The sequence below is a fragment of the Toxorhynchites rutilus genome, chromosome 2 (genome assembly GCF_029784135.1).
Source record: "Toxorhynchites rutilus septentrionalis strain SRP chromosome 2, ASM2978413v1, whole genome shotgun sequence".
Classification (NCBI taxonomy): domain Eukaryota; kingdom Metazoa; phylum Arthropoda; class Insecta; order Diptera; family Culicidae; genus Toxorhynchites; species Toxorhynchites rutilus.
Window position 1 is genome coordinate 18,270,445 of NC_073745.1, and position 25,056 is coordinate 18,295,500.

The window sequence follows — 25,056 nt, forward strand, 5'->3', positions numbered from 1 at the left end:
AAAAGAGGCAGACCCACACGTTCTTGGCCACGAGACTTAGTTGCAGATATACAGGCTATTGAGGACAACTTTTCTTGACGACAAGTCAAGACGATAGAGAATAGTCCTCTGCGGTGAAGGCCTACTCGTAGAGCTTTGAATTGTTAAGTAAAGGGTTTAAAACATGTAGTACTTTTATCATCGCGAATAGCGTCTCTGCTGTAATTGCCATCAAAAAACATCATTCGTTTTGAATTATCATGATTTTAAAACTTTTCCAATGGCCAATTATCAAATACAATTTACCTGGAATTTTATCATAGAAGCACGTCGGGGACCAGGACGAACAAAATTAAAAAACATGAGAATGGAGGTCTCAAGGTCAATGTTTAACTTACTGGAGTGCGTTATCATCCACATATTAGTATTAGCCATGATTATCGAAAAGAAAAACAATGAAAAGAATCGATCAAAACAGTTCTTTTCAAAAGTTACGTGAAAAATGTTGTGTTCTCCGAATTCAATTATTTGCGGATCATTTCTGTTGACTATTCCCATTTAATCTATATCGTCTCGGTAGTACGAGAATGATAAAATACGAAGAGTGAGTTTGTCGGAAAACAGGTACACCACGCTGATAAGGTACCGATCCGGTTGAGATTGAAAAAACTCTCACTCTCACTTCTCGGCTGCTCTCTTTCACACATACCTAGCTGTTGTTGATGCGATTCGGCACCAGCTCATATAAAAAGCTTCGCTTCGTGGCAAGCCGCACAAGAAAAGTTCAGACTTTTACTACTAGTTGAGTGCTACGGTCGCATCCAGCCATTCGGTGTACTTTTCGGCGTGACAAAATAAGTGACAACTGTGTTGAATCAAGTGTTAAAAAGTGTCATATTAGGACGATTAACTGTGCGCTGTGAAATTCTGCGTTTGTGCTAATTTGTGTTTGTTTTTTTGCGTTTGTTAACCAACAATCCCCTGCATATGGTTGCTGAAAATATATCCTACGTGTTTCTCTAGCCTGCCTTATTTCCCCCCATCGCCGAAAAGTTTCGAGAATTTTTCGACAAGTAAGTGTGCTTCCTCGTCACATATTAGCCATAACTCTCACCGTAGACGAAAATTGTGGTATTTCCAATGACAAAAATGCTATTTTGCTCTAATTTCCTGGAATGGCAACCTGCCTCCAATGAACCAAAGTTGGATGTATCCAATTGTTTAATGGTTAAAGTGAAAAAAGGTGTTTCGAAATACATATAAGTTGTGAGGTTTGTTTCCTTCCAGTAGAAGTAGAAAGTAGTTACCGAAACGGAAGTCTGTTCCTATGAGCTGTGTTTATTATGTACAGAACCGTAAAAGTCAGTTTCTGAGAACGATTCCTCCAACAGGATTTTCCACTCATCGATATGAGTCAACACAGGCAATGGGGGCAGGAAGCTTTTGCCTCGAAATTGAATTACTGTAGGGTGGCTGTTTCCTGTTATGGATGTAATTCAACAAATATTTCTGAGAAGATGACGCTGGATTCTCAGTAAATTTGAAAGGCTATTCTGTTGCAGGTGAAGGTCTTCTCACTTGCTCGTCAAATAAAGTTTGCTAATTTCTAGCTTCCTGTTCTCTCATAAAGAACACTACATTTCTCCACAAAAAGGTAGGACTTAAAATAATGAGTATTTATTATAAAATGACTAGAAATTCATCGTCTTTAGCCAGTCAACAGGCGGAATATGTGGAACATTTTATTTTTGTACAGAAATTACAGTTATTCCAGATGATAGAGGACTGACAGGGTTTTCTGCTCAGTTATGGTTATGGTCACACAAAAAATTGCACAGTAGAATGTTCAATCGATCTGAAAAACAAAAGACGAGTCAATCCCGGAAACTGATCCATTGAGAATTGAGGAAACATTCGACCGTCCCCTCCAATTTCGAACTACTGCACGCACCCCATTCGTAGGAAGTCAAGAACGGTCAAACGCAACCGAAAAAATCTATTCACTTTTCCCGTTTAGTTATAGCATGCGAGATGGTGGCGATATGATTATGAAATTTTAGTATATCTGTGTGTGAAGCTCGGAGTAGGCAGTAAAGGAAGGAGGCACATGACAACAGTGGTGGCAGTCTTTTATCTCACTGTTCCAAGCGCGTGTCGCGTTCGAAGTGCTCTGCGAGATCTGTATCTGTTGGTCATTTCAATTGATTATTCTAGAACAGCACACTCCTAATCAAAGATTTCACAAATGAAGGCTTGACGGAGTGAATAAATGGACTCATATAGTAGTCATCTATTCAACATAAAATACGGATTGGCACTAGCACCACAGGTACAATCAGAGTGCAGAGTAGACAACAAATAGTATTCACCACACATTCGTTGCTACCAATATGAGAGCCTTAGCAACAAACAAAATAAGTTCGTGGATTGAACGTTCAAAGACAAGCACTTGTTGGCATAATGGTGTAGCAAGTGGGAGAAGTAAGGGCTGCGCATTCGATCGTTTTCTAGATTTTGGTTTCACCTAAATATAGAAACAGAATATGAAAAATAGAGAGCCAGACTGGAATCTTTTTTCATAACTAAAGTAGGTTATTTAACATTGCACTTAATCATTTGAGCAAAAGTAAAAAAAATGACAAAAGAGGGTCAGTTCGTTTAAATTTCTTGGAAACGTTGAGTTAAAGTTACAAAAAGATGAAATAAGGACCATTTCTGTTGAGTTCAACACCAAAAAAAACGCTTCCCCTTAGATGTCGTGTGAGCTTCGGAAATTGCTGTAAATGGCAATGTCTTCAAAAAGGTTAAAATACAACCTAATGGTTCATATCAACAAGAAATGCTTAACCATACTAAAAAACTAACTAGGGGAAGGACAATGTTACAAATAATAAACAACACGAATCATTTATGAATGTGGGAAACAATTCCATTTCAACACCAATTAAGGTATATTGGTTTGTCCAGTCTAAAAATGATCATGGTTTGTCCATTTTTTTGAATGCTGTAATTCACCACACCTTTGTCAAATTGGCTACCCAAATGTTTAAAAAAATATAAAAAAATTGTCTTTTTCAAGATTCACAGTAGTTTTATAGGATATTTTTAGGATTCACATGTTTTGAAGGTTTATAAAATCCACCTTCTATTGGTATCAATACGCCTTTCATTTGAGCATTTTTAATTAACCACCAGATGATTATTTGGTTCGTATTCAGACCTTCCTGGATTATAACTCTTACAAATATTGTAAACATCATGCTTGCACACTATTTGTATCAGATTTGTATATCTGAATCATGTAATAAATAGATCTCGATAACCACAATTCTGATGTTGGTTTGTCCACATGATTACCTGTTTTTAGCTGTTTACCTTTGAAATATCCAAGAAAAGTCAATATTCTGAAGAAAGCCTAAATTATTAATGGATCAATATGACAGGAAACTCAAGCAATAAGAAATGCAACATCTACTTGAAAATTCGATTCGATTTTTTTCATTGCAAATGGTGATATCTAAAACCGAACAAACCATGATCTTACTTGAATAAGGTTAAATACGACCTAAAGATTTGGGTATGAAATCACGCTTAACTTTTCAATAGGACCTATCTGTTTTGATCGATTCTCTTCATTGACTTTCTCTTTCGATAACCACGCCCTTGCAAACAGATTTTGCGCCAGTTTTGCCATATAGTTTGACATATGAGGTTTCTCTCTACGCTCCAGATTGTTTAATGGCGGGTTTACATTAGGGAGATCTATAGCTATAGATGGATTTATTCACGTGAAATAGGTGTAAACAGGTGTAAACGGGTGAGAATAAATATGATACACTTATTCGAGGTATATATAACTTGAATAAATTCAGCATATGTAAACGGTTGTGAATTTCTCACTGGTGAGAAATCACTAAAGTTGGATGCAGTTCTACTTCAGGTGAATAAATTCACCGAAGATATGAATATATTCATTATAGAAGTTCACGCTAGTGTAAACGGTTGATGCGATTTGTATAAATCTCATCATATTTCTTCATATGAATATATCACTAGTCTAAACCCACCCTAAGACATCGGGAAATGCTTTTATCGCTGAGTTATTAACTGTAGATAATGTCGAAAGAAAACAATCGATGATAGGTCCTTTTGAAAAGTTAAGCGTGAAATGTTTAACCATATTTTAAAAAAATAACCCTTTCGCTACGAGCGTCGTTTATAGGCGATATCCGCACGATGAGCTGGGTGTACGAGTGTCGTCTTTAGACGACATAAGAATGATACTGCAAATCGATCACACCAGCGCGATGTGCATACTTTTCGGCACAATGCTCCGACAGAGTACACTGCCGTAGAGACAGCGTTCAAAAGTACATTTCACGCACGTGTTATAGCGAATTCGTTTTTGTTCAGTTTCAACCCCAGTGCCGCACTAACTGCTGTCAAAACGTTTTTTTATTCACTCAGTTTCGCACTCAGTGTCGCACTGGTTCGCCCCGAAAGCTGTTAGTTTCGCACTGAGATGTTTCACGGGTTGGCACTCGGGTTCACCAATACAACTATACTGAACTGTCAAGTTCCGAGTATTGTTTTGGAAAATCTAAAAATAAAGACTATGAAAATGGAAAACCTGCTGCTTTTGCTTTTGTATTATTGGAATCGTAATCCAATTCGGATTCTGATTTTGAAGAGTATATTCAAGTAGACGGCATTAAGCTACGTGTGCTTTCATTGGGAGGCAAAAATAATGATGGATATTCAGGTGGAATAAACCTGCTTTCAAAATAAAAATTATGAATGAAAATTTACTTTAACGAATCGAATATTTATTTTATGTGATGAAATAAGACGTTTTTTTCCGATATCGCAGAAACATTGAACGAAAACTGTGTCTAATGATGATTTTATATTATAATAGTAATTATTTGTGGAACAAACAGGAAATGCATCGACAAATTATTAAGTGAGTGTCAGAACTACATTAATCAAACAATATGATGTAAAAATTTTCATTCAAACTTTTATATTTTTACACTGCACTTGGCCCTGCTGATCTGATAGAGAATAATTTACCTCCCAAGCACTAATATCGCCACCAGACGTCGACACCGTACATTTGTCGTCGCAAATATAAACAAATCAGACTATACAACGCACACCAACAAACCACCGCATTCGTGAAACTGAAAACGTTTTTTTATTACAGAGTCAGTTTGGCACTGACTCAGTTTTAAAAACGAATTCGCTATTAGTCATGGTGATGCGGGCCGCAAAGAAATAAGAAAGAAGGGTCGTGTCCAAGATACGACCGCATTGTCAACATAAGACTGCGAAATCATTACAAGCATATTCAAGAGGGAAACACTTTATACAAACTTTGGATGAATGAACGCTTCAATTGAGAGAGGAACACGAACGTTTTGTGAAGCAATAAAACGCCAATTTGAGCAGATTTTCAAATTAACTCTAAAAACAAACACGTACTGTTGATTACTCTCTGTCTAGAGCGGCACTGGAATACTGAACATGCTGAATATCCAAATAGTTTTTCAGTATCTTACAGTAAAATTACACTTCAAACCAGAGTTGCCAAATATAATTAGGCAACTCTGGTTTGGCGCACATTGGGTCGTCCGAAAAGTTTGTGCCGATTTTTAGGAAATCAAAAGCATTAGATCTATGGGCAAACTTACACAAATTCATTTTTTTTCTACATTCTATAATCTTTCGCCAACTTGAAGCTCAAATATGCTGTCTGTTTTCTCGTATTTTTTAGGCTGGCCATAGAGTTGAAATTTTTAGTCATCAGAAGAATTTTGCATTCATCATCCATACTTTGAATTCATCATCCATACTTTAGAATGAACTTTTAATCACCAAATCAGGAAATCATATCAGCAGTGGATGAATTGCTGGATTTTTTTTTTTTATTTTGATGTTATTTGCTTCGATTATAGATATATTTACTATAGTTTCACCATTGAAGTTGCTCCTACTTTGAATCTGACGAGCAAATGATTCCTATTATATTGACATTGAAAGCAAAAAATGTCTCTTGATTAACATTACACTCTGAAACGTATTCATCAATAACTTTGCGGCTACTTGTACATACACTTCATACATAAGGTAATGTTATTCCACAAACTTAATCTCGTTTAATTTCTTGAACTCGTTAAATATTATGATTTCACGACATTATACTAGCAATGTTTTGAAACCCCTCGAAACATTTGTGCGTATTGGAAATAATTCGGTATTTTTACTCTGGAAAAGCTTATTCAGTCGATTCGCAACGTTCAGAGAAATCCAGTTAATATTTGTGAATTTAATTTAATGTGAACATTATCTAGCACTGTTACATGTTTGGACCATGTATAAACAGAGCGATTATGACAGTTCTCATACCCAACCAGGTAATCTTTAACAGGGGTCCTAGAATATTTTTTCGAATAATTTTCATTCTAATAGAGTTGAGAGTGCAAAAATCAGGAAAATCAGGATTATTTCCGAAAAATCAGGCAAAATTAAATGTTTGTCAGAATTTCAGGCAACGTCTCAAAATGTCTAGGAAATCCTGAAAAATTGGAAAGGTTGGCATCTCTACTTCAAACGCTCCGAAAAACACTCAGGACAGCTACAGGAAATCCGAACCGAAACGGATGTATGACGGGGGTGGCGGCGGCGACAGTAACTGCTGAAAAATATCTTATTCACATCTGGCTTGAAATATGCTGCCCTTTGACGCCGGAAACAATGCTTGAATTCACGATGCCAACGGCAGCAAGGCTTTCCAAATGGCCTTTCTCAATTTTTTTTGGTCTGAGAGTCGAGCATTTCTATATCTTTTTTAAAATTCAAAACATCATCATTATACCAATAAATCTGAATGCGCTACTATATTCACAAAACCTCACTTCCAGCATAAAATTATTAAAATCAATTCACTTTTGATTACTTTAGATATTATTTCAGAATCTCTCGAAATGTTGAAAACAATTCCATAGCTGGAAGTTTTGGCGTTTGCGTGGTTGTTGAAAATGACTGATTCATGATTTATTCTTGTTAATGTGAGAACAATACACGGGATTTGTATCCTTATTGCCAATGCCCGTAGCGTCCCACCTACTTTATCTACATGAAATATAAAGGCATTGAATAAAAACGCATAAAATCAACAACTCGTAATGCCGGATTTAGCAAAGCGCGAAATCACCCATGACAGTGCGTAAAAAGATAGAACTCTCCAAGCTTTGGCTGCGAAAATTGCGTTGCTTTGATAGGAGACACTACATACATCAGACAGGTGGAACAAAATATGCTTGATGGGTGAAACGATATATCGAAATAAATGTTCAGCTCTATACATATGAAACGCTTCATAAAGTGAGAGCTGAATCGATCACCTATTGCAAGCGTATTGCTGCATAATCTTAATTATTTTTACACATTTTTGTTAATATTTTATTGAATTCGTTAGTTTTTCAATTATTAATTATCTGGAGTTTTATACTTGCATTCACATTTCTAGCGATATGATTTTGTTCCACCAACCTAGTACGACCTTGTCCATAACAAATAATGACAGTATGATTAGAGGGATGCAGGTTTGACAGACAGATTATCGCGCGATATCACTAACCATTGTAAAGAGCTGCACTGAAAAATATCGCGAGTATATCGCAGGCGATTAAAAGGCCATTTGGAAAGCCTCCTACATAAAACATTAGTAATGGTTTATTAGATTTTCGCTAATAAACCATTACTAGAAGCTTTAAACTTGAAGTTCATTCGTCTCTAGTATCTGTAATGACGTAATGACGTAGGTTTTGAAGTCTGTGTTGGGGAAACACATTTCGGTATGCACAAATGCAAGTGAGTACAAAAGTATCCACAGCTTGCATGTATTTTAAACTGACCAGACGTCCCGCGTTACACGAGACAGTCCCGCATTTCAACAAAATGTTCCGCGTAATATTCCGTCCCGCATTTGACAAAAGAAACGAAAATGTCCCGCGATATCAATATATTTCAATATCACAATTTGATCATGTTGATTTTCTTAAATGGATGAACATCAAAAAAAAACTTTTATTTGGCAGACTGTTCAAGAGCGCTTCTAATGCATCCAAAGATTAATACGTTGAGCTGGTTTCATCGCACCGACATTGGGCTTTTTGTTTAGAGAGTGTCAACTGGAAGCGACAGCAACAAAATTGGAAAATTATTTTTATAAAAGTCCCCTATTGATTCGCAGGGACCAACGTGAGTCAGACGAAAAGTTCAACTTTGGTCCCCTAGCTCGGTCAGGGCTTAACGTTTCAAATAAGTCGGAAGAACTAGTGTATACTCGACAGGAAGAGGCTAAGTTGTTTGATGAAGTATCGTAAATGAAGCGTTGGGCGGTCTTACGGAAGTTGGCCGGAACCTGAACCATGGCCGAGGGAAAGATGTATATCGGCGTGTTATTTTACCTTTTCGTGGCTTTTGGTGGTCGTCTGTCTCTCTTTTTTGGCCATTCACCCAAAAGTTTTCTATCGGGCGCTGCTGGGAAATGTTGGGAAGGTTGGTGGTCTTCGCGACAATGTTTATCTCCAGCCGATCCATCCTCCAGTGATCTTTTGGCATAATGGGCTGATCCCAGGTTCGGCATAAAGACCACATCACCTTCCCAACTCCGGCAAGCACTTCGTACCATATATCTCCCCGTTCACCATATGACTCGGGAGAAGAGAGGCTTGTACATTCCCTTCACGTCTGTCAGAGAAGGACCTTCTTCGAGAACTTGATGTGAATGATATATTCGATGTCATCGCTTATCTGGGGAACATAGAGTACCCGGTCCCCTGCCATTCGTTGAATTCTAGAATCAAGTGCGTCTCGTTTTTTTTTTTATAAACGTAAGATTCAAAGAAAATTTGTTCCTATAAATTATCTTTCATCGCCATCCGAAATTAGTCCATTTTTTAAATATATACGTTAACACTAAAATCGATGAAAAATGAATTGGAATTTTCGAGCATTCCATTCGGTAATTTGAAGAAAATTGTAGAATTTGAATCGTGCTTGCCAGGCGTAAATGCTCCGATTGAGCAAGTGATTTTCGGGCGTAAACAAAATATGAACCACCGAAAAATCACAACTGAGTGCCGATACTCAGAAAGAAATAATACTGATCAATTTAGACTCGCTAAACTATGGTTAATGTTCACATAACGTATATACATAATGTTTTGTTTTTTGTGTCCCGCGTTAGACCACTGACCATCTGGTCACTTTAATGTATTTACAATTCCGTCCGTCCGTATATCCCAGAGCCTTCAAAACTTCTGCAGTTCATTCACCTGTAGCCCTGAGAAGAGCCCTTGTGGACAAACTTAACAAAACACCTTTTTCACCTGTCTTGAGAAAGACAAGTCATTCTCGTTCGACACTCGTCAGCAAATTAGAGATGTGCCATCCGCTCATGAGCTGTTCCGAAGAATCGACTCTTTGAAGTGAGTTGACGCGGAACAGCTCGCAAAAAAAATCAAACAGCTCTTCAGCTCACTTTGATGATGATGAAGGAGGGAAAAGAGCTGTAGAATTGAAGAGAGTATGTGAGCTGTAAGATTCAAATGAACTGACCGTCTCTCGCTCTTCGTGTTAAGACATCAGTTTAGTTTCATTTGTCCCTCGTCTTTTCAACTGTTATATTCGCGTTGACGGCATTGAGCTTTGTTTACCAGTTTAGGGGGCGCCAAAAATAATAATTGGCTCTCAGGCAGAATGAACACGTTTTTAAAATTCAAATTATTAATGAAAATTAACTTCTGTGTATCAAATGAGTATTCTATTTCAATGAAAAACACTTTGTTTGCAGGCGGTGCAAAAATCTCATAAGATTTTTTTTTTTTGAAGAAAACTTTCTATTGTAATGTAAAGCCTCAGTAAAAATGTCGGAAATGTTGTACTCGCCGAGTCTGTTGTAAATAATAGTCTGGAATACGTGTTTCAAGTAATTAATAATATGGTGTGAAAAATTTCATTTGAATTTTAACATTTTCAAACTGGCTTCGTGGCTATCGAGTTTGGGACCCAAATTGAAAGTCGGCACTGACAACTGAGCTGAAGAGCTGTTCATAAAGAACAGCTCATTTAGATGAGCTGATATGATCAGAGCTGTTCATCATGATGAGCTGATTTGCACACCTCTACAGCAAATAGTGTTTGACGTTCTTAATTTACAATTCGATTTCCCCAGACTACATGGCTTCGAAGTCCATGTTGAAGAGACTCATCCCGGCCTGCACAAATGCAAATTCTACGCAAACAAAAACATTCACATAACATTCATCTCTCGCTCCACGAGCTCGGCTAAGATATACATTATAAATCATTCAGAGGTCTCGAGATGTGGAAATCGAGAGAGAGAAAGACATGGATATCGTGGATATCCAGTTATTTTGTTTTTTTTTATTAGTGTGGGTACACAGTCTCCCACTCTCAATGGTGGTAGCACAGTGATGCGAATTGTTTGACAAGTCTCTTCGATTGGCTAATAACCGATTGGAAGACTTGAGAGGTTCTATTCAATAATTTCAAATTATTCTCCAATACTGTTCAGAGATTTGGACTTCATTCGCTTAATAAGAAGATTTATATTCAGCCATTACTTGCTAGATATGCATCTCCACAGCTAAACCTCGTAGACAGCATTGACAAATAAATAAACTAGGAACGAAGCAGTTGATCTATTCTAACCCTATTTTTTTTTCATTTCAGGCCATAAACAAGGGTCAGTTAGCCCTTCTATCGGGCTCTGACCATAGTTCGAAGCTAGACATTGGACTGATAAACTTCAACGGAGAACCACCCTGGTGACACGCGCTATCGCTGGCTAAACCCCACCGAAAAAGGCTGCCTCGTAAGTAACATTGACACATATCCAAAAAATTTCAGCTCATGCAGACTTCTTCTACCCTTTTTTTTCAGTTCGCTTTTATTGAAATATTTGAAACAAGGATTTGGACACAAGCTTTCGCATCGCATTTCGGCTTTTCGCACTTGGTTACACTCTATTGACACACACTGCAAGAGCGCTCTTATCAGTTAAATCAATCACATCCCCACTATCAACAACATGAAATTCCTCGCTCAAGACGCCGAACGCATGACGATGGTCGAGACCGAACAGGTCAATGTGCCAGCCATCGTCGAGGAGCTGACCGGGCAGATGCCCACCGAGGAGCCATTCTACGTGATGAACATCGATGACATCGTCCGCAAGCACCAGAACTGGATCGAGAAAATGCCCCGCGTCGTTCCGCACTATGCCGTCAAGTGCAACGACAATGAGGTTGTCTGCGCGACGCTGGCTGCCCTGGGAACGGGTTTCGATTGTGCCTCGAAGGGAGAGATCGCGAAGATCCTCGCCCTGGGTGTGAACCCAGATCGTATCATTTTTGCGAACCCAATGAAGCCGGCATCGCATCTGCGTTACGCCAACGCAAACAACGTTAAATCGATGACGTTCGACAGTGACAGCGAGCTGCTCAAGATCAAGAAAATTTGCCCGGATGCCCAACTGGTGCTTCGTATTCGCTGTGAGGCTGAGAATGCCCGATGTCCACTGGGGAAGAAGTTTGGCTGCGATCCAGTGGAGGAAGCTCCACGTCTGATTAAAATCGCTCGCGGTCTCGGTCTCGAACTCGTTGGCATTAGCTTCCACGTTGGATCAGGTTGTGCGGACTTCCCTATCTACTACAAGGCAATCTCGTACGCAAGGGACTTGTTCGATTACGGCCGATCGGTGGGCTATGAGTTCAACCTGTTGGACATTGGCGGTGGCTTTCTGGGCGATTCAGGTACTTCTATCGATGAAGTAGCGATGATCGTCAATGCTGCCCTGGATAAATTCTTCCCGGATAAATCGGTTCGCGTTATTTCCGAGCCTGGTCGGTACTACGTGGCGTCGGCATTCACACTGGTCTCCAACGTGCAATCGAAACGTGTTTGCCTGAATGCCTCAAATGGTGCCATCGATCGCATGATGTACTATCTGAACGATGGCGTTTACGCCTCGTTCAACTGCATTCTCTATGATCATCAAATCCCCAAACCCAAGCTGATCGGTCAACAGGCGGGTAAGCTATACGATAGCACCATCTGGGGACCAACATGTGACGCTTTGGATCAACTCATCGAAACCATTCAGCTCCCAGAGCTGGAAGTCGACGATTGGGTTGTGTTCGAGAACATGGGTGCCTACACGATCCCGGTGGCGACTCCCTTCAACGGGTTTCCGCTGCCAAAGATCTTCTGTTACATCAGCAAAGGGACACTGTAAGTTTCATATTGTTTCCGCCCTTTAGTTATCCTTTTTAACACTCAAATATCTTTTTTACCTTTTCCAGAGAAATTCTAAAAAGTGTGTACCCACTCACGGAAGAGATTCTTTTCGACAAAACCGGCTCCGGACTTGTCATCACCTACGAGAACCCGGTTTGCGCGTGAGCGCCTCCATTGAAATCAACTGAATGAATTGAAATTATGTCTGCATTTTACTACTCAAAACAAAATGTTTTATTTTTGTCCAAATGACAACAGAAACAAAGCTATTGCATTTCAAATATTCCAATAAACGAAGAGGCAGCCCACTTGACTGCTCTAATATTAGGTAAATAAAGTATTAATATGATATAAATACTCAAACTAAGTGCTATTACTTGAATCACATATCTCCTATCCTTGACCGCTACCAACCATCTTTTGAACTTTCTCGTAGAGCAGTTCCATACGGCCCTGCATCACAGGTTGTCCTTTCTTCGTCTTCATCGTCATCAGTTTGTGACGACGGTCTTTCTCGCTCTGTCGTTGCTGCTGTTCGGCTTCCTTGTCCTGGTTTTCAAACCGCTTCAAAGCTCGTGCCTGCGCCTCCAAACGTTCCGGTGCAAGACAGTAATTCAACTTTTCCGGCTTCGATGAAAATACGGCGTCCAAATTCTGATTGTTTCCTGGCTTTTGATCGTGGTTCTCAGCCCTCGCCGGTGCTCCTTGTTTGTTACCGTGGAATTTGTTCCCACCGAACGTCCGATCTCCCCCACGTTGATACTTATTAAATGGTTTGTTGCCACCGGGGCGGCTACCTCCCGGCCCTTTGTTGTTGAATGGCCTATTTCCACCGTCCTTGTTATTGAATGGTCGCCCTCCATCAGGCCTGCTTTTGTTGAAAGGTTTATTTACACCGGGAGGGCCACCTTCTGGCCTATTGTTGTTGAATGGCGGTCTGTTTCCACCGGGCTTATTATTGAACTGTCGGCCGCCATTTGATCTGTTCTTGTTGAAAGGTTTTTTGCCACCGGGGCCCCCTCCAGGCTTGAATGATGGCCTGTTTGGTCCACCTTCGATGCCACGACCACCGTTTTGGCCCGGTTTTTGATTCTTACGAAAGAAGCCATTGTTCTTTCCTTTCGGAGACTTGCCACCGCTCCCACCGGGTTTTCCTTGATTTGTCTTCATTTGAAGCGAGTTATAGAAATTATCTCGAGGATCTTCACTACACTTCAAGCACTAATCGAGATATCAACAAATTTGAATGAAATCTCAGATTGACCGATGAAAACATAAAAACATGTGCTCGTAGAGGGGTGCATGCATCGTGAGATCAGAAGCCTGGTGTATCGGTTGATTCCCTACACTGAACGGTTATTTTTGTAAATTGAATTTTAAATTGTGGAGAAGTCGGAATATTAACCCTTTGCGATCGGATTAAATTTGGAAATGGGTATCGTACTGGTCGAAATAAATTTTACATGAAAAAGCAGAGATACATAACTTGTAAGATTATGAAACTTCAATAAAATTAATTTATTTTTGTTAGATGATTTTTTAATGAATATGTTATTGATTATGATTTTTATGTTAAATAAGTATTCACTTAGTAATGTGTTTTAAAGTGTTACTTTTATATAACAAATATGTGTTGTAAGTCTTCTTCGTGTGATAGCTTCCGAAATAATCCCCAACATGCAGTCCTGATTTTCACATGGGTGACAGCTTTTGTTTATACAGAGTACCGTTATCTATCTGGGTCATGCGGATAGAATCAAATTGGTTGTCAAAAACAATCCAATAGAAATATCAAAAGAGATCCAGTAATCAGAGTGCGCGAGACTTTGTTAACCGACGAAACTGAAATTACCGACGCGGAACCAACTGTTCTATGGCGGACCACTAAACGCACTTAGATGAGCTGATTCTCGGCCTTTCCCACTTCCTACTAGTTGCCTTACTATCAAGAAGGCCTATGTTACTGGAAGGGAGAATAGAGTTTCGCTCTGACTTAGCGCACTGGCTAGTTACAGTAGATTCTCTTGGCCTGATCCGACTTCTAGCTAGTTTCTATACGATTTTGAAGGACTATGCACCTTGAAATGGGATCAAAGACGAACTTCTGTATAACCAGAGGAGTTTCGGAGTTTACCAAACAGCAGTTGATATTGAACTGAACTTTATTCTAAAATTTGATCTTTTATATACCGAAAATTCTTAATCTAGCTCGAAACTAAAAGGGGAGAGAACTATCTCTCTATCATATTTAGATTACCGAAAATGCATCGGTTTTCCGCTTGACATGCGGGGACTTTTCCATCTGCTTATAATCCTTCACTTGTAGTGCTAGGCTATGCGTGTAACGCGGGTCTCAATATAAACAAGTGCATTATGCTTGTGCTTTAAAATCCCTGGTTAAGTGATATATATTCTATTCTTATAAAAAAAAGGGAAGGAGAGGAAAGACACATGGTTTTTCCAGATAATTTACGTTTACATCTGTTTATGTTTTCATGTTTTGGCCCTGCTTTGCGGGGTTATTGAACTTATGTTTTAATTTGCGGTCCCGCTATGTAGAGTGATTGAACTAATTTTATCACGGCGATTACACACTGTGATCAAATTTTATCTGTCAAAAAAATAAAATGTTTGACTTCTGTCAAACAATGAGTTACATATCGCAGTAGCAGTAGACGAATTATATTTGTATTGGCAAGCAAAATATGGTGTCGTAATTATTTGCATCCAATATGAAGTGTATATGGAAGAAGCAAAACAATGTTCAAAATAGTAATGATTTGAACCAAAACTCTCATGAAATCTTGCAACTGTTTGTTTTCTAACAGATGACAATTGGATTGTGACTTATTTCTTCTTTTATATGGTAAAAAGAACTAAAGAATAGTCGTATGCTTAGGGGCTGGCCACATACCACGTGGACAGAAAAAGCACGATTTTAGACTCCCCCCTCCCCCTCCGTGGACAAGCGTGGAAATTGACTATACCCCTTCCCTGTAGTCCACGTGGACATTCTTCCATATATTTTAATTGGAAAAAAGAAATAATTGCATAGTGTCTATATTCAATTTTAAATTAGTCCTTTTTTTGTGTTTTTATAATGATAAAAAACAAGAAAAAACAAGAAGTTTTGGTTTTTTTGGCATTGAAAACTTGTTTTAATAACAAATTCCTAGCGACCATTCTGCATTGAATATCCACATTTCTCTCGGAGTGCTCGTGAGGCACAATTACACTAGACAATTCTTGACTCAGGCAGCGCATCTTTCTTTCGATGCAGCGCAAACTGCTTCACTTCCGGAGCCTGCAACATTGAAATCGTTTTACTCGGATCATAATCCTAAATCCTATTTTAAAAAGGAAAAAATGCGAAGCTTTATTAGTAGTTGCGGTTGTTTTCTATTCTTTGATTGATTGCACCTCTTTCTACCAATATATCTTAGAGTTCAAAAATATTTTAAATCGTTGGCTGCAGGAGGAGCTCGGTAATGACAACTGTATGAAATGGTGGGTTAAAGTTGCTAAAACAAAAATTCGTTATTTTCCATCTCATTTGTTCTAATACGTATGGAAATCTATTTAATCATTTATGTAATAATTCCACTATGATAACTGGTATTATGCCCAAAATATTACTTCTTCGAAATCGCTTTCCGAGAACATTCGAGAAAACCAACGACAAATGCATGACGCATGAAATAACATCTAACAAGTGTCTATCGAACTTAGTTTTTCTGAAGACTTCTGAAATGATTTAGCACAATTGAATGTTGTTTTAAATGAAGCTAATCAAGATACTATTAAGAAAAATGTGTCGAAAGCATTCCAATGGAGAAACAACCAATGGATTTCGGCATACTTCTTTACTGAACTTTGACAGCGAGATACTCTAATCTTGAATTACTCCCATTTGGCTTCGTAAATCCTCCAAACGGACTCGTTGCAGTGGCTTCGTCAACATGTCAGCTAACATCGATTCCGAAGGGCAGTACTGCAGGTTGATTAGCTGTTGTTGATGGAGATCGCGAACGAAAAAGAATTTCGTTTCAATGTGTTTCGTCCTTCGCTCCAAACGGTCGCTTTCGATTACCTTGATGCAGCTCTGGTTATCTTCGTATACTGGAATTGGCTGGGCTGAAGACTCGCCGATTTCATCCATCAATCGCTTCGTCCAGATAAGCTCTTGGCATCCCTCTGCAAGTGCAACCAGTTCGGCTTCAGTTGTGCTGAGGGCCACACACGACTGCTTTCTGGAACCCCACTGGATCGGGCCTCCTCCGAACATGATCAAATGTCCAGATTTAGACTTCCGGTCCCGCTGGTCTCCTGCCCAATCCGCGTCAGCGTATAGCGACAAGCCATCGCTGTTGCATCCCAGTGCCAGCTTGAGGTGACTGCTTGTTGCTAGATATCGCAGCACTCGCTTAGCTTCATTCCAGTCTTGTTGGTTGGGGCAACTGGATTTCTGCGCCAGGATTGTCGTGCTTACTGCAATATCCGGACGAGTGTGCAGTGCCACGAAAAGCAATCCTCCAATAAGGCTAATGAATTGGTGGTTATTCGGTAGCTGGTCATGCTCCTCCTCCTTCAGCTGCAAATAGCCTGGATCGATGGGAACCTTCGACGGTTTGGCATTTTCCAAGCTGAACCTCTTGACTAGCTTCTTGATGTAAGTCTGTTGGTTCAATTTGAAGCCATTCTGGCAACGTTCTACCTCCATACCCAAGAAATGATGAAGATCTCCCAGGTTGGTAACGGCGAACTGTTGCTCTAGGTATCCCAAGATGGAGCGGAACTCTTCCTCTGACTGCGCGACGATGACCATATCATCCACGTAGATTAAGATGTACGTGAATGCTCCTCCTTTCTTCCGGATGTATAGGCATGGATCTGTCTTCGACTGGATAAACCCTATGGCCTTGAAGATAGAATCCACCTTCTTGTTCCATACTCGCGCTGACTGTTTGAGTCCGTATAGGCTCCTCCTCAAGCGGCATACGGTACCCTCATTTCCGGTATGGAAACCATCGGGTTGGCGCATATAGATGACTTCATCCAGCTCTCCGTTAAGATACGCCGTCTTGACATCTACGTGCTTCACAGTCAGATTCTTCCGTGCAGCGACGGTTAGCAACGTGCGAAACGTGACTTGCTTCGCCACAGGTGCGAAAACTTCGTCGTAATCGACACCAAACTTCTGGGTGAAGCCTTGCGCCACGATCCTGGCCTTGTGCCGCACGATGTTGCCCTTTTCGTCCTCCTTGGTTTTAAACAGCCACTTGCAACCAATTGCACGCTCACCGGGGGGTAGATCGACGAGCTCCCATGTGTTGTTCCTCACTAACGCTTGATATTTTTCGATCATTGCAGCTTTCCAAAGTTCGGCGTCTGCGAATTGTAACGCCTCCTTGAAACTACGGGGATCACTAGCGGTGCGGCTAGCGAGACAGTTGCCCTTCTTCATACGTTGCTGCTCCGATTCGGTAGCCGATGCCGATCCAAACGACGAACCAACCGTTGGCTGAACGTTGCGCTGGCCTGAAAATTGGTAGGACGGTAGGCCTTTGCTCGGAATATAATAATCAAGGTACTTGCCTGGTATTGCGCGCTCCCTTCCGCTGCGCCTCAACACCTGTGACTCGGGTGGTTGTGAAGTTTGTCGCGGGGGGAGCGCAATGATTGTCAGGTCACCGTCAGAAACATCACTTTCGCTGGTTTCGGCTTGCGAGTAGTAGTTGGATGCCTCCGAATCGTCCGAATAATCATCTGACTGCTCCTCCTCTTCTTTTTCTTCCTTAGGTGGGTGCGCCTCGATGACATCGACGACATCTGCTTGTGCTTCTTCGAAATCCAAGGACACGAATGTACGCACCTGCGTTGGCTTCCTCACTGGAGCTGATACGGTATCGGATGGTTCGTGGGACGGTTCACTAATGAAGACGACATCCCGACTCTTGAAAACCTTCTTCGTGGCGGTATCATACAAGCGGTATGCCTTGGTATCTTCATCGAAACCCACGAGAATCGATTCCTTGGACTTGGGATCCCATTTTCGCCGTTTTTGCTTGGGAATGTGTGCCATCACCTTGGCACCAATCACACGGATGTGTGACAAATCCGGCTTACGGCCACTCCAAGCCTCCTCCGGTGTTTGCTTGTGCCCTTTGGTCGGGGAACGGTTGTCCAAGTACGTTGCAGCTGCCACCGCTTCGGCCCAGAATGCCTTCGGTAGCTTCGCTTCAAACAATATGCATCGAGCCCGCTCGACGATGGTGCGATTAACTCGCTCGGCCAGACCGTTTTGCTCCGGGGTATACTCCGTTGACGTCTGGTGCCGGATGCCCAATACTCTCAGCCGGTTCTTGAAAGACTTATTGGTGTATTCCTTACCATTGTCTGTCCGAAGAATTTTCAATTTGCATCCGGTTTGCCGCTCTGCGAGACTGTGGTAGTGGATGAACGCTCGCAGCACCTCGGCTTTGGACTTGGTCTCCAGAAAATAGATGGAAATTCGTCTCGTCTTATCGTCGGTGAAGGACACGTAGTATCGACTTCCGCCCAACGATGTCTCCTCCATCGGACCGCAAATGTCTGAATGGACGACCTCCAGCACTTGAACTGCACGATGTCCCTCCTTAGGAAAAGGTAGACGGGACTGATTTCCCATCGCACAGACGACACAATTTCCACAAGTCGTTTCATCGAACTGTATACAAGAAGCTAGACCACCTTTCAGCTGCTTCAGGCTGCCTACATTCAGGTGACCCATTCTCCTGTGCCACGTGTCGATATTGCTTGATGTGCATGCCAGTGACGTTGCTATAGTCTTTTTCGCTTCGAACCGAAACAGCCCTTTCTCGATGTCATGGCAACCCGTTGCTATGACGACGCCCGATGGGTCGATCACCTTGACTCCGGTTAGAGAAAATTGCACCACGTGTCCACGGCGAACGATTTGACTTACCGAAAGAAGGTTGTTGGACATTTCGGGGATGAATTTCACGCCGTTGACTTCTATCGGTGGGCATTCGGGAGTACACTTCGCATCTAGCTTGACCAGGTCACTCGCAACGATATTCATCGTCACTTGCTATAACTACACCGCGTGCATCCCTCGTGTTCACCAGAAGTTTTCGGTTGTTGGTGAAATGATCCGACGCTCCTGAATCAAAATACCAAGCTTCGTCATCCGCACCGTTGTTAGTCGATAACACGGCACTAAACGCTGATCCTCGTTGATTCGCTGGGCATTCTCGGGCGATGTGGCCAAACTTCTTGCACCGCTTGCATTTGGGTCCCTTGGGCTGCTCTGCTGACCTGCTTTCGGCTGCGCTTTGCTTCTTCCTCGGTTGAGGTGTCCTTTTCCCAAAAAATGCGGTTCGGTCGGTTTGCGTTTGCACTTCTTGTAGCAATTTCGTTTTGATGCTGTCCCCTGTAATCGCAGTCCCAGAGCTTTCCAATGCCATTATCATGGGTTTGTACTCGTCCGGTAGACCTGCTAACAGCAACGTTCCGATCCATTCCTCAGAGATATCAAATCCAATGCCTCGAAGCTGGTGGGCGGTGGAAATGATCTGGGTGACGTACTGGTCCACAGAATCGCATGCGGCCATCGTTGTGGTGATGAGCTTTCGCAGGAGTCCTACTCGCCGGGTCAAACCGGTGTCTTCAAACGCTGCTTCCAGTTTCGCCCAACACTCACTTGCGGTTCTTGCGTCCTTCACGTGAACGTAGTTGATCGGATCAAGTAAAAGGATGATTTTCGCACGCGCTTTCCTATCCTTCCGTTGGTCGACAGCTGGGAAAATTCCATCGGCATTCGCTATCGGCTTCACCGCATCCCACAGGTCCTCAAGCTCCAAAAATGTTTCCACCGCAAATTTCCAAGTTGCCCAATTGTCGCGACCAGTCAGGCGTTCTATGGACGGTAGGGTTGACAAATTTTGAACTTGAGCTGCTGCTGGTACCGGTGCTGGTTCGCCGCTTACGCTTCCTCCTGAGTTACTACCTCCAGTCGACATTTTTTCTTCACTATTCTCGAACTTTCTTCAGTTTTCCGCTGGGCCCATAACCTCTCGGATAGAGCCGAAGAACAAACTACTGCTTTGGTTGAGAACACAGTTACTAATGAAAATTTTATTTCTAGGTTTAAAGTCAGCGCCTGCTGCGCATGGATATTCAAATTCAAATTCTGCACGCTAATATTATCTTACGCTAATAGATACGGGTTCAGATAATGAAGCAAACATTAGAACTAATAAAACAATATTTTGAATGCCTAAAATGCTCCAATTTGGAAAAAAAATATTTTCGATGCGGTTAATTCCTTAAAACGTGGTATAATCAAGTTCCATTTCAAATATAGGAAGACCTATCGCTTGTGATTTCCACTATGCCATTGATCAAATTGATAGCAGTTTCCTCTTAGCTGTGGTGCAAAATATGTAATCTAATCCCGGATTCAAAGTGTCTTGTGCTAATTAACGCTAATTAACGGAAATCTCACTTGTAACATCCCAATCTTTCGTCGGTAGGACAAGTGATCCGTGATCCGGTGCTGAGCATGCCTAACTCAGCTGTATTAAAGACAACGTCGCAAAATTCGGGAAATATTCGGGAACGAGGGTACTCAGAAAAGGTGGACTGAATCTGGTTCTTCTAATACACAAGTGCAGGTATAGAGATTTGGATAGGACTCATTTTCTTAAGTCCTTCCCAAATTATTTAGATTCTTCTTCTTGTATGGCGTTAACGTTCCCTGTGGAACTTTTGCCGTCTCAACATATGCATCAACTAGCGTCATTCATTAATACTTAGTTGAGATTTCTTAAGCCAAATAACACGCCTTGAATGTATTCCGAGGGGCAAGCTCTAGAATACGCGTGACCATAGTGCAAGTCTGAGGAAATTTCTTTGACGAAAAATCCTCCGGCCAGAACGGGAATCGAACCCGCACACCCGGCATGATAATGTGAGACGCTAACCACTCGGCCACGGGTGCATTATTTAGATAATCCTCCAAATATTCCGGTCATTTCATCATGCTATCAACACCCCACATGTACTCTGCTGTCCAGTTTATGATCAAATTAGTTGTTGGAAACTTAGAAGTTGGAAACAATGATCCTCTACTTCCAATGGAAACTTGATCGCTCACCGTTTATGTGAGTTTCATTTAGAATACATATTTGAGCGGAGAAGTTCGCTGATATTGAAAAATATTCGAAATAACCATTTTATGGATAAATATGGAGTACTCAAAATGGGCGAAAAGTTTAAACATTCTTAAAACTGCAGAACAGATTTCATTTATTTTTGAAAACAGATCTGAATGTGCTTTTGAAAACTTTTGTTTAACGTGTCCACGTGGACATTATCTGAACTCCCACCCCCCCCCTCACCATGGACAAACGTGGACATTTTCGTAAAACCAACACTCCCCCCCCTTAAGTTGTTCACGTGGTATGTGGACATCCCCTTAGTCCTCGATACTAGCAACATTTGCGGTGGTATGCTGATTAATTGAAGACTATTTACTATTTACTCGCATCATACACACCGACACTAAGAGCCTTAAAATTATCAACTCCGTTTCGTTGAAATAATAAAAGCTCGTTGGTATCGATGATCATGGGGGAGTGGAAATGACGCACAAAAATATCACTTTTATCTGTCTTTTCCGAAGTGATTTCACAAATATCTACGGCACGCTGTCACATCATACTAATAATCAGCTCCAATTAAATGTATGTTTTTAATTGATAAAACACATACTGAAAATAGCATTTTCAAATGGATGTGGTAAGCAATCAAATATAAACACAAAGACTAACGTCACTATTTGAGATATAGTTATGGCAGCGCATGCTATGTCGCTCGAAAAACCACCATCTTCATTACCTATTTTCCAGGACATTGCTCCTATTATAATAAACCGTCGATCAGTTTCAGCATATAGGAAAATAATAATCATTTTTGTTCGTCCTGTTTTTGTCTTTTGAGTCACTTTTCAGATGCAATTACAGATAGACAAAACTATTATTGATGGACCCCTAGTTAACTGTACCAAAGCAAAACATAAACAAACAACTTGGTGAGATTTTGAATCTCGAAGGAACCGAAGGAACAGTGTCAATTTCTATAGTTTTGAGTTTGCTTGAACCAAAGGCACTCTATCTGATTAGAAATCCCAAACGCATTTTTAAATTGTTGGAACCTGAATGAAAACTATTGCTTAATGTTATTTGAACGCTTAAAACACATCGTCCTGTAGTCTTGGACAATTTTTTTATGAATTTCCAAATATTTCCGTTCAAATTCAATCTGAAAATCCCGAAAAACTATTATTAGTTTCGGTTCGATCCCACGTAACTCGAGGTTCATTGCCGTCAACAAGGATTGTTTTCCTATTGATACAGTAAAGGCCAAAGAAAAGGGATCAACCCGCAAATCTCGTTCATTCCCAACTATCTTATCTGTTAAAACTCTTTCAGATGAACATCTCTTGCGTTATATGCAACGACTCTCCTGAAAAAAGTTTGGACTGCGTCCTCCTACAGTTTCCTGACAATGTTGAACAACCGGTTCTTTATCAAAAATACATTACAATCTGTGATCTGGACGAAGCAACACTTCCAAACAAAAGCGAACTGTTCATCTGTTCTATGCATTTTGAACCCGAATGCTTCGAGGATGGCTCGGAACAGCACCGATTGAGAGAGGAAGCAATTCCAAGTTTGAACCTGGAACGGATCGAGATCGAAGCATATGTTGATGAAGAATTTCAAATGTTGGATGAGTATGTTCCACTGTTTAACATTAAGCAGACCGCACCGTCGGAATCAGTGGAGGTTTGTTCATATAACGGTTCTTCATGGATTAGTTGTTCAAATATTCTGATCTCATCCCCAGGATACAATCGATACAACAAATTCTCCAATCATTCCAAAGATTGAACCACTGGAAGAGGTGCAAGAACTCTTTTTCGAAGAATCCGAGGTCAAAACAGAAGCTCCAGACTTGGATGAGGAAGTCCCAGACCCCTTCGATAGCGTCGAACACGAACCATCGCCGAATGAAGATTCAAGGTATTGTATCATCTGTAAAAACAGTGAAAGCGAGAATCAGGACTGCCGTCTGTATGTTTTTCCTCGAAAGATACCCTCAATTTACCACAAATGGATGCTTGCCGCTGGTTTAGATGCCGAGGATTACAAGACTCAGGATATATACAGTTGCCAGCGACATTTTCCCGAAAATGGATTTTTTGCTGATGGAAAGTTTGTTCAAAGTTGGGCAATTCCGAACTTAAATATGCCCACTGGAAACGGTTCATCCGATTTGCAGATAGCGAAAGAATCATCTAAACCAAACCAAACCAAAATTCTTAACGCTTCTGCTAAGACATCGACTGCGGAAAATAAAACGGATGGCGTTCAAATCGTAATTAAATCCAACCCAATGAACCGAAAAAATGCAGAGGCGCTAAATATCGACCCGGACAGTTACGCAAAAACGTTTGCCAAAGTCGTGTCGGAGCTGGTGCCAAGAACACTCAACTACAACGGCGAGGAACGGCCAGTAACAGGAACGATCGTGTTTGAGTCAAATCTATTCTAAGTGATACATTCGTTATGCAAACCCTGCATTACAAGAAAATTAATAAACGAAAAAATCTTTAATACATGTTCAACGTATTGTTCGAAACTGCTGAAATTCTATGGTGCTGAATGGTCCATATTGCTCAAGCGGATAAGTGGTTCCCTCCGTCGGCGAATGAACTCTAATTTGGCGCATATGGGTATCCCTCCCATTTTGATGATTACTTATCACCGCAATCTGTATCATGAAGGTGCGCATTGGAATGTCGCGTACCTCTTTAATGGGAATGCAAACCCAACCGGAAGGTTCGCAGAGGTCTACAACTTCAATTTCCTGCAGATCATTAAAATGAGTGCCGCACCGAATCGAGATCCGACTAGGGGTATAGCTTTCATCGAGCTTGTAATCCGAATAGATGTAAATCTGATTAACGGTAGTTTTGCGAGGGAATTGGATGTTCACGAGGTGCGGCAGCTGACCATCGGATTGCCAATAGGTTTCCATAGAATTGTCCCTTAGCTGTTCTACGCCAAATCCTGAAAGAATGTAATGTGAATATTTTGATTTCAAAAGCATACGCAATTCACTGTACCAGGTTTGCAGGATGACAGGCTCCAGACAGCTTGAGATCCGACTTCCCGGACAGTTCCAGATCTTTCTTCCGTGGTAGGACACACGTTGGAACCCGTTTTGACGCTCATATTTTCCAAATATTCAGACGGAAGCAAAACGACTAGATAAAAATACGTTATTTTCGCACATTACTGTTTGTTGTTTACATGTTGAGCAAATCATATTTACACTCAGAGAAAAAGTAAATATGACTAACTTTCAAACAGATCACATTACAGGGTGGGTCATCTGTTGTTTGTTTTTAATATAACAACGAGGCCGTACACTGTTTACCAGGAGATCATATACTTGACACTTTTTGAAAAATAAATTTTGGTTTGAAATTTGTACAAACACTAGTTTGCTACTCTTCAATTATCTACAGTGGCAAACAATGTCAAACATTGAACGTGGAAAAAATTCAATTGAAATATTCAAGGTAACCTAACCATGTACCGAGAGGTTCGAAGAACAGCGGAAAAAAAATTCTAGACATCCAATAACTGAATACTGACTTGTCGTTTTCTGTGTCGA

At 40.9% G+C, this 25,056-nt stretch overlaps 4 protein-coding genes across 4 annotated transcripts; 2 read left to right on the forward strand and 2 right to left on the reverse strand.

Moving 5' to 3' along the window:
* The first annotated feature begins 744 nt into the window (after nucleotides 1-744).
* Nucleotides 745-12,672, forward strand: LOC129767010 (ornithine decarboxylase 1-like). The gene is made up of 4 exons (XM_055767614.1): nucleotides 745-1,052; nucleotides 10,744-10,885; nucleotides 10,954-12,303; nucleotides 12,375-12,672. Exons 3-4 carry the CDS (start codon nucleotides 11,102-11,104, stop codon nucleotides 12,472-12,474), a joined length of 1,302 nt encoding a protein of 433 aa, XP_055623589.1. The 5' UTR covers nucleotides 745-1,052; nucleotides 10,744-10,885; nucleotides 10,954-11,101; the 3' UTR covers nucleotides 12,475-12,672.
* LOC129767017 (translation initiation factor IF-2-like) lies at nucleotides 12,520-13,603 on the reverse strand. The gene has a single exon (XM_055767622.1). It carries the CDS (start codon nucleotides 13,477-13,479, stop codon nucleotides 12,703-12,705), a length of 777 nt encoding a protein of 258 aa, XP_055623597.1. The 5' UTR covers nucleotides 13,480-13,603; the 3' UTR covers nucleotides 12,520-12,702.
* An 8,782-nt stretch (nucleotides 13,604-22,385) lies between these two features.
* LOC129767014 (uncharacterized) lies at nucleotides 22,386-23,991 on the forward strand. The gene is made up of 3 exons (XM_055767618.1): nucleotides 22,386-22,726; nucleotides 22,803-23,159; nucleotides 23,221-23,991. The coding sequence occupies exons 2-3, from the start codon at nucleotides 22,803-22,805 to the stop codon at nucleotides 23,926-23,928; spliced, it is 1,065 nt and encodes a 354-aa protein (XP_055623593.1). The 5' UTR covers nucleotides 22,386-22,726; the 3' UTR covers nucleotides 23,929-23,991.
* LOC129767018 (anaphase-promoting complex subunit 10) lies at nucleotides 23,968-24,714 on the reverse strand. Its single transcript, XM_055767623.1, has 2 exons — nucleotides 24,503-24,714; nucleotides 23,968-24,446 (listed from the first exon to the last, which is right to left on the reverse strand). Exons 1-2 carry the CDS (start codon nucleotides 24,609-24,611, stop codon nucleotides 23,998-24,000), a joined length of 558 nt encoding a protein of 185 aa, XP_055623598.1. The 5' UTR covers nucleotides 24,612-24,714; the 3' UTR covers nucleotides 23,968-23,997.
* Nucleotides 24,715-25,056: the final 342 nt, after the last annotated feature.

Bases quoted from the DNA above. Each gene is read 5' to 3' on its own strand.
- LOC129767018 (XM_055767623.1), bottom strand. From the start codon at position 24,611: ATGAGCGTCAAAACGGGTTCCAACGTGTGTCCTACCACGGAAGAAAGA. The intron at 24,447-24,502 runs GTACAGTGAATT...ACATTCTTTCAG, and splicing joins CCTGTCATCCTGCAAACCTG to GATTTGGCGTAGAACAGCTA.
- LOC129767017 (XM_055767622.1), bottom strand. From the start codon at position 13,479: ATGAAGACAAATCAAGGAAAACCCGGTGGGAGCGGTGGCAAGTCTCCG.
- LOC129767010 (XM_055767614.1), top strand. From the start codon at position 11,102: ATGAAATTCCTCGCTCAAGACGCCGAACGCATGACGATGGTCGAGACC. The intron at 12,304-12,374 runs GTAAGTTTCATA...TACCTTTTCCAG, and splicing joins TACATCAGCAAAGGGACACT to AGAAATTCTAAAAAGTGTGT.
- LOC129767014 (XM_055767618.1), top strand. From the start codon at position 22,803: ATGAACATCTCTTGCGTTATATGCAACGACTCTCCTGAAAAAAGTTTG. The intron at 23,160-23,220 runs GTTTGTTCATAT...TCTCATCCCCAG, and splicing joins CACCGTCGGAATCAGTGGAG to GATACAATCGATACAACAAA.